This window comes from Mycteria americana, chromosome 17 (assembly GCF_035582795.1).
Source record: "Mycteria americana isolate JAX WOST 10 ecotype Jacksonville Zoo and Gardens chromosome 17, USCA_MyAme_1.0, whole genome shotgun sequence".
Lineage (NCBI taxonomy): Eukaryota > Metazoa > Chordata > Aves > Ciconiiformes > Ciconiidae > Mycteria > Mycteria americana.
Window position 1 is genome coordinate 8,719,701 of NC_134381.1, and position 15,736 is coordinate 8,735,436.

The window sequence follows — 15,736 nt, forward strand, 5'->3', positions numbered from 1 at the left end:
GTGCTGCACAAGCTGTGCTTTAGGGCTGAATTATTTTACTACTTTCAGTCCTAAAACATGACGAATTATACACGCTGTCACTGCTCATCACACGTTTTCTAACCACTTAATACATTCAGATTTTGCTAACATTTTTCATTACAACTTTAAAGGGAAACATCTGTTTCCCCCTGCCTTAGAAAGTATATTGCATCTTCCAAGCTGCCACATGCCTTTGAAATTCCATGTTTAATCAACGCCATAATCTCTTCCAGAAAAAGACCAGCGCTCAGATAAGCAGCCTTCCAACAACACCCCCCCATCATATCAGCATGCATGTTTAAATGTTTCCAGGTTTTCTAAAGAAAAGAGCAGTGTTGAAAAATCCACACCAAACCCAAGGATTTTGTTGATCAAATAATGAAACAAATAGCACAAATTCTGGAATACAAAATTTATTTCAAGTTTATAAAAGTCTTCAACATTGCAAATTCTGTCACAAAACACAAACTGTACACACATATTTTCATTAAGGTTTAGAATAATGATTATTACTGTCAGATCTCCCCAGACACATCATTTCAGCTCAGAAGCATCAAGCGATCACACGCAGCTTCTTACCATCTTCTTCAAAATACATTACTCACATGTACCTTGCAGACTGATCGCTTTTAAATAGTCAAATGTATTAGTGCAACCTCACTACTTAGTACAGGATGAAAGGTTCAGAAATGGAACCACCTATTAAACCATCAGCTCTCTTCGAGCCTGACAGACTGTTCACTCCTCGCGTATCAATGGCTGGGCTACTATTGCCTGCAAGTGTCATGAAAAGCTTCAAGCGTTCGGAAATCCCTCCACGTGGGTGGCAGGCCATCCTGCAGAAACTTTCCGCAGCGCTGGCACGGAGCCTGGAACAGCTTTATGTAACTTCTTAACCAGGTCTAAAAGGAAAAGAGAGAGAAATTAAGAAAACTGGATATGGATGTTCCTCTTCATCATCATTCTTGTCAAACAGTGATAGCAAGGACAGAGAACGTACTTTGGCGAGGCCCCAGCGAGGTATACAGTGATTTTATAAACAGAAACATGCCGAAGATTACAAGGTCACTGTATAGCTGCATTCCCACTTTATTAATAATCTTTTGCTTTTTTAGTCACTTAAGCAAATTTGTTAATAGAAATTCATGCACTCTGAGCAGGAGGTATTCACAGCTAGAGAATCACGATGGAAGGCAAGTAGTGTAACGCTCCTCATATTTTTACTGGACTATAATTGGTCTTGATGGGTAACTTCTTCAACCGAATATTGGTTTGTCTCTTCCTATGATCATCTATCACACCCCTGCTGCAATCATACTGCAACGGTCTGAACTCTTCATGGCTGAAGATAGAAGGACTTTCACAGCAAGCTAACTAACTTCCTCCCTAATGCAATTTGAAGATCAATACTCATTGGTCATAAAAATACTGTACCATTTTAAATCTGATTACACTGATAAATAAATATATATAAAAATATATATATATATATAAAAAAGGCTAGTGCTGAACAACACAGAGTAAGTTCAGGTGTTCCTAGGTAAAGTTCCTGCCTCTGAAGTGGATTGTTCCCATCATCATACATAGCAATGAGCATTACATAACTCAATTCCCAACTCAAGGAGATACACAACTAAAAAACACCCTAGACCAGCACATTTATACTGTGAAGGATGCACATGAATCTTGTCATTTAAAGTCCTATTGAGTTACATCGATAAGAGAAAATTGTTCTCTGAAGAAGAGGTCGGCCGAGTTTATTGAAACAAATCCTTCCATCTTCATCAGAGCCTTCTCTATAGCAACCAAACCTTTGGCCGTCAATAACTCTCCTCCAAAAGAACTAGATCTTCTCTGGGTTTAGCAGTAAATATGGGGACAAGGGCAACAGAACACTACAAGTAAATTGCTGTTATTTACTTCAGCTTGGATGGGCTTTGCTTGCACTACAGAGAAATCGAATTTTTGGAACCATAATACAAAAATAGGTAAATGAAGTTAAACTGTGGACTTGAGACATCTGTTGAAAGAAAAAAAAAAAAAGTGTTCTTCATTCCCATCAGAAAATTCGGGCTTCACTACATCTTGCCATGTGGATTGCACGACTGACATGTGAAAGGACCAACACACCGACACTTCTGGTGTACATCTGGTTTTGCTTTGTTAAAAGTTTTAGTAGTGTTTCATCAAATCAGTAAGGCAGGTCCATGGCTTAAACAAACGTGATACCCATTCTATTAAACATAAACTTTCAGAAACATGTTGAAACATGGATTTGGCCAATAAGAGTTGCTTTCACCTTTCAAAACCTATTATTTGAAGATGCACTCCAAGCGGAGAGACCTTTGCAAATCTCTCACCTTAGTGGCCTTTTTAAATAAACAAACCAGCACAGCAGGTAAGGGAGTCTGACTGATCTGAAATTACACAGTGGAAATTAAAGACATAAAAGACCCAATGCTACTGTACACACCGCAGGATTGTGAATGGCAAAATTAGATGTTAGTTTTTAAAAGTCTCAGTTACATTGCTCCAGGTGAAGGGGTAACGTAATAGAAGTTAAGTGAAGGAAAAAGTCTGAAGAGCAGAGAAAGTTCTCCCAAAAGCCTCCTTTGGGAGACTGCAGCAGAGAGAACAGCAAGATTCTCCATTGCCCAAATTCATCTTGGTAGAAAGAACTTTGAATCTTAAAACCTTATTCTCACCTTCTCATTAACACGGCTGCTTATATACAAGTTTATTTCACAAATAAAATTCTAAATACAAGCAGAATTAAAGGTGATAAACTTAAATCTGCATATCAAGGTAGAGCAGTATTTGATTAATTTTATTCAGTAAGAAAACAGTGGAATACTTCATCAAGCATTTCCTCAATTCCCAAAACCACCTGTTGTTATGCTGGGCGAGTACATGCAAATCCTTCGGAACAAACTTGGGGCTACAGCAAAATGGGATACAGCAAAATACTTGGGATACAGCAAATACTTGGGATACAGCAAAATGGACTCTTGGGATACTTGGGATACAGCAAAATGGACTCTTGGGACTCTTGAGATACTTGGGATACAGCAAAATGGACTCTTCCCGATCACGTTCCTCCTCTCGTCATTCTCCAAATAACTCTCATTGCTTCCCACACTGGGCAAGCTGACAAGCAAGCTGCCTCAGCTGGAACACACTACCTGGGAGCTTCCTCTTACTGGGGAACTTCCAGCAGAGCAGACTTTCTACATACAGAACTCAACTCCTCGCACAGTATGAACAGTGTGAAAGGGCTGGACCACAGCAAAAATTTTGGTTGAGAGAGTTTTTCCTACTGTCTTTCGAGATGACCCAGAGTAGCTTTGCAAATAGGAATCGTAAAGCAAATATTGAGACCTGTGACAGAAGAGCTGTATAAAGCTCAGTCTTCCAACACCAATTATCCCAGGGTAATGAGAATGGGCTCTTCATCCTTGTCCAGGTATCAGATACAAAGAATTATAGTCATTCTCTACTGTCTAGATTGTTTAAATAGGGGAAATTACAACTGCATCAGAACTGCCTAATGTCCATCACTGTAAGCACGCTGAAGTCTATCTGGAAAAATGTATTTTCCAATACACTTACCATGAAAGATCTGACTACCACATCTGGCATTTGAGGCAGCTGGTAGTGCAACAGAGCAGTGGTCGCGTGATCTGTCACCTGTATCAGACAAAAGGAGAATATACGTTTACTCATTCTGTATTTCAGACCAAGCAGTGTTAATCTGCAGGAAACCAGTATAAATTCCATGGGGAAGCTGCAAACCAAGGATTACATGACCGTGAACACATTCTCAAAGTAATTTTGGGTAGTTTTTGACAGCTAGCTTCCATTCCCTCTGCCAGCTTCATACCAGAATGAGCTGAAGCAATCATGATAAGTAACTTCATATGCATACAGTAAAATCAAACACACCTTTGGAAGTTCATAAACATGATAAAAGCTAATAGTGTTGGTAAAAGAATCTAGACTGGTAGCTAATGTGAGCCAAGTGATGAGGAAGGTGTCCAGCTCCATGCTACATGGAACAATACTAAACTAACACACTTCACTTCCCACTTTGGACTACTAACCCAGCTGTAAAAAGGGAAAAAAATAATCTTCTGTACCATATAAAATAAAAGCATCCATAGCAAATAATTTGCCCAACTTTCAAATGCCTACAGCATAAGAGCAGAAACTGTGCTTCTGTGATTGAAATCCCAGAAATGAAATCATGTGAAACCATGAACAAGCAAAGTCACTAAATAAATAATGTCAGAGGAAAGCACTTTGGTTTTCTCTTTAAATGTTCCCATTTTTTCTTTAATTTTTTTTAGAGAATATATTCCCTTAATCTGTGATGATTTGCTCAACAAAAGAAAAAACATTGTCAATAATGTAGCTAAATTAAATAGTACTGGAAGGCTAACTTATAAGAACAGAGGTTAAGATTTAAAAAAAAAAAAATCCTAAGCTTTGGGTTTGGTCTGTTTTAGTGGAAAAAAAAAACCACACCAAAAAAACCCCCAAAACAAACCCAAACCCCCAAACCAAAAAAACACTCCCTGCCACCCCCCTCCCAACAGGATAAAATACTCTGAATTGAAACTGCATTTTTACAGAAAAATGAGTACACTCCTTTTTTTAATGGGAAAACTTAAAATGTTTAAGTCTTGTAGTCCTATTTCAGGTTGCTTACGTTGAGCAAACAGGAATCGAACTCTCAGTTTCATTTCCTCTGAAACCAGGAATCAATTAATATGATTATGGTTTACAAATACTTACATTAGTAAAAGATTTCTGATAGAAAGATTTTTAATTTCCCAGACAGAGCCATAACAGTATCTTATATCTGGGAATTACAGCTAGACAGAATACATACAAAATGTGTATTTATAATAAAAAGAATAATTAAAGAAAAAAAATCAGGAAAACCAACCAATGCTTTGATAGTTTTGTTTGGGTTTTTTTTTGTTTGGTTTGCTTTTTTTTTTTTAAATCACTACCATTTTTAAATGACTCTGGAAGGGGGCAGTTTCTGACAGCTACGATACAATTCACTAACAGTATTCAGCCCGGCAGCTTCCTAAGTTATTAGCACAGTCAACAGCTTGCTTCTTCTCAGAAGTTCTAGGCTTAATGCAGAAATTCTTGGCAAAATTCTTTGGGCTGGACTATGAAAGAACTCAAGACAACACAACCACGAGAGCTCTTTCACATCTCGTAACTTGTAAATCTATTAATGGTCCTCATCAGTAATATCAAAGCATCCAACAAACTACACGACTGTCTAATTAGTGATTAAATTGTGTTTTCTAGTTTTAACATGGAGTAGTGCTCTTCTCAGGGCTTGTCTATATATGTCCCAGGGCTTGTCTATGTACTATAGTAAATTTTGAGTAAGATAAAGTGTTACTGAAATTACAATTCCCATCTAACTCCACTTGTTCCTAATTTGTATTTAGTCTAATTCAGCAATGTGAATTGTGCTGAAGCACTCAAACTTTCACTGGAGAAAGAGAGGCTCATGCTTGAAGCTATTCAGGGAGGTGAATCTGTAAAAGATATATTCCTGAATAAATCCATGTATAGACAGGCTCTAATTCACACCATACAAACTTCCTCCGCAGAACACTACATCAAATCAGTCTGTCCTACACTGAATCCAGTTTTAAGTTATACTACAATTTTAGAAACAGATTCTGCTCCCCATCATTCGTGCACAACTACCTCCAAAAGCAGCTCCATTCAGCGTGAATAAGGACATGTGATTCTGACATTTGGAAGGGAAAACTTTTGGGACCGTGCACATTCTGGTGAGATTGCAAAAATATTCACGAAATGGACCTCAGCCTGCTTAAGCCATTTATATGATACCATTTAAAAAAAAATTAGAAATAGCGTGATTAACAGTGCATTAATAGCACAGCATAACTCAAATCAGTCAATCCTTTTAAACACATCTCATGTAGTGTTCAGAAATGACTGTAATCCAAGCCCTACTAGCTATGTGAATTTTTTTCTTTTAAGATGGTGCTTTTATAGGATAGTATCAGACATGTCAAAGAATAGAAAGTTCTGAGGATATTTATGAGCAGCCGCTCTCCTTCTGCTGTATTTCTACTTCTAACAAACTGTATTTCTTTTTCCTGAACAACAAAGTTGTTTTCTCTTGGCACTGAAGAAAGTTGCTTAAAAAAATACTGCTATTAACAAATTTAAATAAGACCGGCCACTTTGGTAAAGTTGCACATATGCTGTTCCTATTGTAATGTAAAGCTAATGAGATTCCACAGGGAGATAAAAGCCATCCCAGCATGGCTAGAACACTAATAATGTTCTCTGAACAAAAAGGAGGCGATTTCTACCATAAGCAAGTGCTGATAAAGTGCTTCTAAAAAAGATCAAAGTGGGTGTCAAATCTGAGGAAGAGGAGTAGGGGATGACAGCCCCCCCAACCCAGCAAAGAACATGATGTCAAACAGAAAAGAGCTGGGCAAAAGACAAACTGGCCAGCGCATGGGAGAGAAGGAAGAATTAACCCCCCTCAAGATAACAGAGATGATGAGAGAAAGCACAAACTGGCCAAGATTTCAAAGGCGGGGGAGATCAATACCCAGCTTTACTAACGGCAATACGATTTCACACCAAAGCAAGGCAAAACAAACTGCACATGCGCCTGCTCCCTTAAGGGACACACTTTTTCTTCCAGTCAAGTTGGAATCAGAAACTAATTTATTCTGGGTGTGGGATGACATTTGGTACATTTCAGGGTTTTATTTTATTAACTTCACTTTTATTGCTCTACCTTACCTACCGCTATCTAAGTTATTGGTCACTTTTTAATTTCTCTACCTCTTTTTATACGGGAACATATTCAGAAGAGCACACATTGATTGGGATAGCTGTTGCTCTGGACCTCGAAATAGATTTTCAAGAGATCTTGCAGAAAAGCTCAATGTTTCACAATTCATATATTGAAAAGCACTTGGAATTTTTGTCCAAAAAAAAGGCAAGACAAGGCAATCTCCTGAAGCACAATTTTGCTAAATAAAATAGCTATTGTTTAACTAAGCACTTTGAGACAGAGCAAAAGAGACTTCAGTTACATGGAAAAAAAAATTCTGGCAAAGACACTCAATTTGAACAAGAAAACTTCCCTTCTTGTTAATAGTTAATTATATCACCTGAGATTTTTTTTTTTCCCCCTCCTTTTCACTTCCAAATTCAAGTTGACTATAACCATGTGCTTCTTAAATCCATCTCTGCTCCTCTCTCTAGGGCACTGTATACACGAGGAATACAAAACAGACTGATACTGGATCAAACCTAATGTCCATTGCGACTTTGTGCAAATTAAATCCTAGGTACTTGTCGCTCTTGGCGAACAACCAGGCCTCAGCAAGAAGCAGGGCTGTCCAGGTACCGGCCCGCTGCGAGAAGCGACCTGTTGAGCCCACGCCGCTGCTCTGCTCTGCAGAGGGATGGACTTCCCTCTCGCAGCCGACTGCTCAGCTTGCCTGCTCGGTAAAGTTATAAATAGCCCCTGAGACCAACACCCAGCGATGAGCAGAAAACAAAATCCCTGTTATTTGTCTCAACCGAGCCAACACCAGTCATTTCTGCAGCATTTCTTTACCCACTTGATAGTACTGCTCTGCTGAAATGTGCTTTCCGAAGGTGACAAATCCAAAAAATGGCATTATTGGGCCTTAACGACGCTTGTTAGCCATATAGCATTCCCAGAGCTGAAAATTCATTAAAAAAAAAAAAAGAATTCTACAATTCACAGGTTGAGAAAGCTGAACAAGTGCTTCCTCTAATTGGAATAAGAAGCACGAAAGCAAAGACCTACGGTATAGCTTTGCTCCACCATAGACTAGGTATGTTCCATAGATGTATGAAGCTATACCTGGCATAAAAACTAAAACATAAAAATACAAACATCACACAACTAAATTATAGAAGCTGTCTCTCTCTTCTAGTATTTTATCTCACTGCCAGTAAATATGCTTTTCAAAAGTAGGTGCAAAACTTCCTTTAAGAGTCATAACTTTCCTTGCCACTTACTTATTGGTTTATTCCCTCAAGTATGGCACTGACAACTCCATCTAATATAAAGGGATTCTCTAAATCCCCTGAAAGTTTTTTAATTTTTTTTTTAAACCCTGCTAAGTTCATGGCCTTAACAGTAGCCTGTAACAATGAGTTCTGGAGGATGATCACAGCACTAAAAGGAAAAAAAAAAAAAAAAAAAAAAAAGGAAGTTATTTTATTAGTGTTTAGACCTTTTATAGTGTGGAAAACTGCACGAGTGCCTTTGTTCATTTCCAAGGATTCCTATTACTCAATCTTCTCTCCAGGACCACGTTTGAGTCTCTCCGGAGGGAATCCGGTACACAGAACCCGGTGCCCGAGAGGCGCTCGGAAGGGTGATAGATGGTGCCTCTATGAACAGGCACTGATGAACTCCACACAAACCCTTTACACACCCTTCCCCGCTCCCAATTCAGTAAAGCACTACCAGACTTTTCTGAAGCGTAGGATTTATCATTTGTTTTCAGAGCTCACAGAGTGTTTAAGTTTTTATTTCACTTGTTCTGCTTATTTGGCCTGGGTCATAGAGATTTTATTTCGCCTAAGCAGGTCTTTGAGCAGAGCCAAGTACTGATCATGCACAGGAGCAATCATGCAGGTGACCCTGGAACAGTCCATCTCCTCTCCTTGAACAGACATCATCAATAGCCCAATATTTGTCTCATGCATGCATTCATCCTGCATGTGATTTTATTCTGAGATTATTGACAAGAATACATCTTCATACATTACAATACTTATGTGCCCTTGTAGTGGTGAAAATCGTGCTCCCGAGTTCCCATCACTTTGGGATCACACAGCTCACGAACGGCTGGACAGGCACAAACAGCTTCTCAAAGCTTAGGTTAAAACGTGCCTTGGGAAGAAACATATCAAGCCAAAACAAAACCAGTTTGTGGCATGCTAAAATTGATAGACCATTTAGGTGAAAATAAGAATGGGACTCCGAGATCAGAACGAAATATATGGGTTTAAAGCCTATGCATATGACTTAAACAGCCAAACATCATGTTACACAGCAACACCAGCTATGCTGCTCTTAACTGAGCAGCTTGATAAATGAAACAGTTAATGTTTGACACCATCTCCCATTTTGATCCACTCACAGCAGTTTCACTATTCTATATTTTTTCTTCTTTTTTGAATGCAAAGTTATGAATATTCCACCATTCTCTACAATACTTATTTTTTTAATCCTCTGCACAATGACCTGGAATTATGCAGCCCTCAGGTACACTCTTCTTCCCACCAAGATTTAAGCCCCCAAATATTTCTTTATTTCCTGTTTTGTTCCTCCTCTTGCGCTAGTGGATCAAGAGATGCAAGGTGTTAAAATAAGGAGGTTTAAGATCAAAACGGTTGCCGCTCCTGTGGAGTTTAAATGTCAGACCAACATGGAAGTCTGAAAAACCTTTTCTTTGCTCCTTGTGCTTTTGCCCTTTTCAGCCTTCCCTCTCTTATTTCCCAGCTCCATTCTCTGAATCTAACCCTGCTGGTGGATTCAATGCCTATAAAGCTTATTCACCCCAGGACCAGATTCAAGGAGTCTCCAGGGAACATGGAAAATGACTGTACACTTTAACAGTAATGGGCCCTCCGGGAGCCATCCCCCATCAAATTATACACACTCGGGTATCCTGCCTAATAAGAAGGAGAGAGAAAAGGCTTGCTGACACAGCCAGCGTTTGCAAACAAAAAGTCAGGACAAATTTAGCTTTGTTTGACAGGGTTGGATTGAAGATCAGAGGTCTCTGGTCCTTAACCTAGAAAGTCACGCTGCAACCCTGTGAGAATTTGACAGGCCTGCAGCTATCACTGGCAGGTATCTTGTGAGCTCCAGATGTTGTTATATTATCACTGAAGACAGAGCTGGAGAACTTGGTCCAGCTTTTAAAGAGAAACGGCCCTGCCCTTCAGAGGGGTGATTGATTTTACAGTATTAGAGGTGGTAGAGCTGATAGGGCTTCCCAGCCTCCTCGGTGGGAGCAGTTACTCATCCGTATTTTTCCTTCTCGGCACAGCACTTCCACATTGCATTACTGGTGACTGCCATGAGAAACATGTTTCAGGAATATTCACATGTGCTCTGACACATTTACCGATGATTTTTTAACAGCATGAAAACATTTGTTCTGAAGATCCTGCAGTACAGATCCTACACTAGTAACAGAGTATAATAGTTTCTCTAACACTATTTAATCTATTTCCTTTATTTTGCTATTGCTACATCACTATTCCTGGGTATTATACATGGATACAAGTACAGCTTCAGAGAATAAAGAGAAACCCAAACCAAGCACAGCACCACCGAGAGAAAACTTGCTATGCTGAACCACAGCATTTTCTATCATCTGTTTGAAAACTTGACTTAGGTCCTAGTTAACTTCTTTAACTATCAGCTCAATAGTACAGAATCTATTGATTAGAGAACACCATCACCTTGCATTTTTATCACATTTTTCATGCAAGAATCTGAAAGCACCACGCAACCAATTCAGCAATAGCTCCTGTGAAGTCAGCAAGTATTACCCCAGCCTAAGGGATGAGGAAAACTGATCCAAAGCGAGGTTAAGTTGTGCAAGGTAACACAGTGACAGAGCTGGGAACAAAATGTATAAAATGACTATAAAAAACACAGACAGCTGTTGAACTGGTTACAGGCAACCCTTTCTCCTGCAGTCTTTTCTTTCTGTTTTTTTTTGTTGTTGTTGTTGTTTTGTTTTTGGTTTTTTTTGGTTTTTTTTTTGTTTTGTTTTTTTGTTTTTTAATATTAATGCATTTGGTATTATTTACAGAGAGGGAACTGGAGAACAGGAACTTAATATTCAGGTCACATCACATTATTTTAGAGAATTAGGAAGAGAATAAAGATTCTTATTTATCCATAACACAGCCACAGAGGCAGCAGTAAGAGGGGCATTTCACGTTTTCTCACTGACCTCTTCCACTTTTGGTCTGAAGGCCATTACTGGACCTGAAGAGAAATTTACTCTATGTATTCATGCTCCCTGAGTCCTTAACTTGGACTTCTAAGCAAACTGTACATTTACTCTGTTATCTTGCACATAGACAATTAAAATTATATAAGTAAAACATCACAATTTATTATTATTTAACACAAATTATGGCAATATGACTTAACCCTTCCATGTTATTCTAAACCAAAACATCCAGGAAGACAATCTTATGCCCAAATGAGCCTACAACCAAACATACACATGGGGAAATTGAGATGATGGGCTTAATTACAGAACCTTAAATTTATTCCATTGCACAAATTACTTTAAAGCATACTGATAAACAAGTTACTAAGATATAAGCTGTTTTACTTCCCGCTGTATTACCCTACTTGACACTAAATATTTTTGAGGAGCAAGAAAAAAAAGAAAGAATATTTAATCCACTAATCTCTGGGGTAAAGAATCAACTGCAGCAAAATTTTGCTTTAATGCTAGGCAGAGAGGGAGAGCAACCAACCTCCCCAAAAGCTGTCCTTTGATCTGCAGCAGGTTAATATCATAGGTCAAATGTCTTCCCTTCTGACTGCATCTGAAATCTTGGAAGGAAGATGCACAAATACAGCCAATATGCCATACTTTTGACCCCTGCTTTTATGCCCTTTCGAGTCCCTGACCCCCATTTGTTACAGGAACTACAAAAGCAGATGAAAGGCAGCTAGTGCACCAGCTGGAGACTCAAGCTCCTTGAACTGTGGCCTGAAAGTAAGGAAACTGGAATTTAAACCCAGATCAATCTGAACCTACAGCATTTTGACAAGAGGCCTTCAAAGAGAAATCTTCTCTTCCCTGCCTGGAAAATAGTGAGATACAGATCTTTCCAAAATACACTTTAACCTTCTTAGTAGCTTTATACTTACTGCTGCCATTCTCTCGTAGGTCTTTCTTATTTTCTGGAATGGCATTCATTTCACTAAGTTATTCCTTTTGCTTACACCAGCACAGAAAGATAAGCAGGCAAAATAACGTCATGGAAAAAGTTTCCAAACTCATTTTGGAAAGTGAGTTCTACTGATTTATTAAACTCAAGCCCCCAGGAAAGGGGGGAAACCAAAACCAATGAAAACAACAAAACAAAATCCAAATGAACCTGAAACAGTCCTTCCTCCCCCAAAAGATTTAGACTCAAAGAAGAGTACTTGAAGATTCCTCATGAAATTTTACGGCTAGAGTAGTATAATCTCCAATTTCCTATTCCAAACCATGGACTGGAACTGTGATGGGAAATAAATCCAACTTAAATAACAGCAGAAATTATCTCCTTTTCTACTCACAGTTTTCCATTATTACAGATTATTGTTTGTCATTTGCAACTTGTGATGACAAAGGAATAAATTCTGAATTCTTTCACATAAGGGCCTAGATATTTAATATAAACTCCGCATATCTCCTATACACATTATGTAGAGAGAAATGATGCAAGTCTTACCTTCTGAAAAACTTGATAGTTGGATTTAGACCATATGTCAAGCTACAGTAGGAAAAAAAAAAAAAAAAAAAAAGAGTTATATATTACCACACGTGATTATGGAGAAAAAGAAGCTAAGCTGCTGTTCAAATTAAAAGAGCAGGCAAACAGATCTATGGACACGTATTTCTCACTCCACTATTTTGAACCATTGCCTTTACCTAGTGCAATCCAAGAAAGGAAATTAATGATACAAGATTTCCTTTCCATTGCAATGAAGAATGAACACAGTTCATCACAGTTTCAAGAAAAAAAAAATATATAGAAGACCTGTTGAATGAATGCGTTCTTTCAAAAAAAGCAAAAATCTTCATTTGTATGGGGTTGTGGCTGATCTATGCAAATATTCATCAGCTTCAGTCTGTTTCTAAAATGAGGGCATTTTTACTAAGTTTATGCTTGTCTTGTGTCTGAATAAGTGATTCAGTTACAAATGACACAAAGAACGTTTAGCTGAATTAAGCCAAAGCACTGGTCTACTGGGGCTAAATAAAACATCCCTTAGGAAACTGCATTTACATTTGCAGACAAAAATCACACTAGAAGAGATTTAAGGTTGTAGATAACAGCACATATCCATGATTTAAATGTGTGCTCAACTATAGGCAAACTAAAAGAGCAAAATAGAAATAAATTTTATTAACCCCAGAAACCAGAAGGTAAGCCTGCCCTTGTTAAACAACCAAATGGCTCACACATGAAACAATTTCAACTGACATGCTAATGCTCTTTTTAGCCCAGCCCTGTGGAATATCTTGTACTCTGTCAAGGAAAAGCAGCAGGGAAAAACAAGAGGAATTTCCTTCAATCCCAGACTTGCAAATCACTTTTTTTTCCTACCGATCCCACCGTACTCAAAAATTCCATACACACAAAACTTGTCACAAGAAAGGTGTTTGCTACAGCATTAACCTCAGGAATCTTAATCTTAATTATTTTCAAAAGAAAATAATTTTTTTGAGTGAATTTATGAAGCAGGGATAGCTCCTCTAGTGCTTGATAATATGGTCAGACACGTTTTCCCCACAATGGGAGTTTATCTCCTTTACTATAAAGTACAACTGATTATTTTAATTCTGTCTGATGGAAGTGCCTGTAAGTTCTAGCTGAATTTACCAGTCTTCTAAAAGGCACAAAAATTAGAGTCTGAAATGAAGGAAGTCATATGAAGTGAGTAAAACACACTTAGAGGGGGGCGATTAAGGAAAGGGGGAAGGATGCTGAATCCAAGTAATTAATTCACATGGCTAAAAAGGTTCAGAATGCTAAAAGTTCCCACTCTTTTAAGAGTAACACTGTTAAGTGGCCCACTTCTAAATACTGGTACAGAAGCGACTCTTGAATCCCCAGTCCTCAGTCTGGACAGAAGGTGATGTTAAAGACTTTAAAAATCACTTCAGGATAGATGTTTCCTGGCTTACTACTGCTGACCTTGCCGTGAGACAAAAGGCAGCTGATGCCTTTTCCAGGTTGGATGAAGACAGAAGCACCCTGAGGCATGTACCTACAAGCCTTTTTACATTTACTGGCTCTTAGGGTGGGATCAAGAACCTGTGTGAACACCAACACCACTCATACTCTAGAGTCCACAAGCAGCAGTTCAGCTTGGACTTGGACCTGAGCTTGATTTACAGTGTAATAATAGACCTGAGCCTGTCAGGAAGGAAGCATCGCATTTCCATATTAGAAAAGTCTACATTTGAAAATGAAAAATTAATGCGTATTTTTTAAAAACTGTTCTCATGTAATTTAAGGCGTTCTTTGACTGCAGACTGAGTTGCTATAATTAGAATGTATATATAGTTTTGCTAATCTCTAGTGATCAAACCAAGAATGTGATCCCCTCTAGTTAGACTCAAAAAAAAAAAAAAAAAGCCCACTTCAGATGCTGCATTAAGATGAGTCCAACAGGTTCTGAATCTTCATTAGTTGGCATGAAGATTGAAAAGCTGAAAAAGTAATGAATGTCTGTCTTACAGACATGATGTTATTCAAGTTAAAAAAAAAAAAAAAAGAAAAAGCTACCAACTCCCCCCCCCCCGAAACCACATGCATACATCCTAAATGACTGCCCACCTTTCCCCCTGAAACTGAGGATTAAGGCAGAGGCAGATTAAAGAATGCATCGTTATAGGTCTATTATTCTTCAACTTTTCACTTTCAATCAAGACACACATTTGTAACTAAAAAACTGCTGAAAGCACAATTTCAGGGCATCCTCTGCATGTGAATTAAACTGGGGCTTTTTTTCCCAATGCCCCACTCTCCCCACCCACCCCCAGCATAAGTAACAAGAGGCCATTTTCTGAAGGTCGTCTGAACGATTTCAAAGGCGATAACAAATCAGAATGTTCCCTGCATCTAATATCAAACAGGTCTGGTGCCAACACTTATTAGAGAAATCGGATTCAACCCCCCCTTCAACCAAACACACACACATCCAGCTTTGAAGTGGAAAGAATGCAGGGATCAGAAATTACCCGAGAGACAGCTATGCCTGTCTTTGAAGCTTTCCTTTGATACTACTATTTCTTTTCCTCTCTTACGCTAGGAGGCTAAAAGCTGCCTTTTCTTATTGATATGGGGTAATTAATGAAGCCATAGCATTAACATAACCTAAGTTCCTTAACATGATAATTCAACAGAGACGCTTATGTTTCTTTAGTTAAGTCTAAGGGATGCAAAAATAGGAATTTGGCTAGGCAGCGATGTTAAGTACCCACTCTAAATACGCCCTGTCAAGGTGGTTCTCGGTCTCTGCATCCAAAGAAAAGCAGGGTATTACTATGCCAAAAAATCCCAATACTTTTTTATTTTTATTGGCAGCCTAGGGCTACTAATGGCTCAGCTGACAATAAGCCTGCCCTGCAAGAGAGCTGCATAGCTTCATTTACTCCGGAATCAGGACAACACTAGTAATTAATTACTATCCATGGTTAAATTCCAGTGCACAATGAGTATGTCAGAATTTGAAATTAAGGGTGGCATGGTGCCATCACTAAAACTCCAGGGCTAATTAAAATGCATCAGTATGTGGTGGACGCAATGGGTTAGTACGGTAGGCAAGAGAGACTGCAGAGCGATCAGCATCCAGAACCCACGACATGTCAGAGGCTGCCAGATC

General features: G+C 38.6%; 1 protein-coding gene across 2 annotated transcripts in view; it reads right to left on the reverse strand.

The window, feature by feature from the left end:
- Positions 1 to 424: 424 nt before the first annotated feature.
- Positions 425 to 15,736, reverse strand: part of MED27 (mediator complex subunit 27) — a 98,480-nt gene continuing 83,168 nt past the window's right edge. Inside the window, exons 6-8 of one of the 2 annotated variants that reach the window (XM_075519699.1) lie at positions 12,574 to 12,615; positions 3,631 to 3,708; positions 425 to 923 (exon numbers count right to left, since the gene is read on the reverse strand). In XM_075519699.1, coding sequence (XP_075375814.1) covers positions 789 to 923; positions 3,631 to 3,708; positions 12,574 to 12,615 — 255 coding nt within the window. In that variant the 3' untranslated portion in view covers positions 425 to 788. The remainder of the gene's footprint in view (positions 924 to 3,630; positions 3,709 to 12,573; positions 12,616 to 15,736) is intronic. The other variant, XM_075519700.1, reaches the window with a different exon arrangement.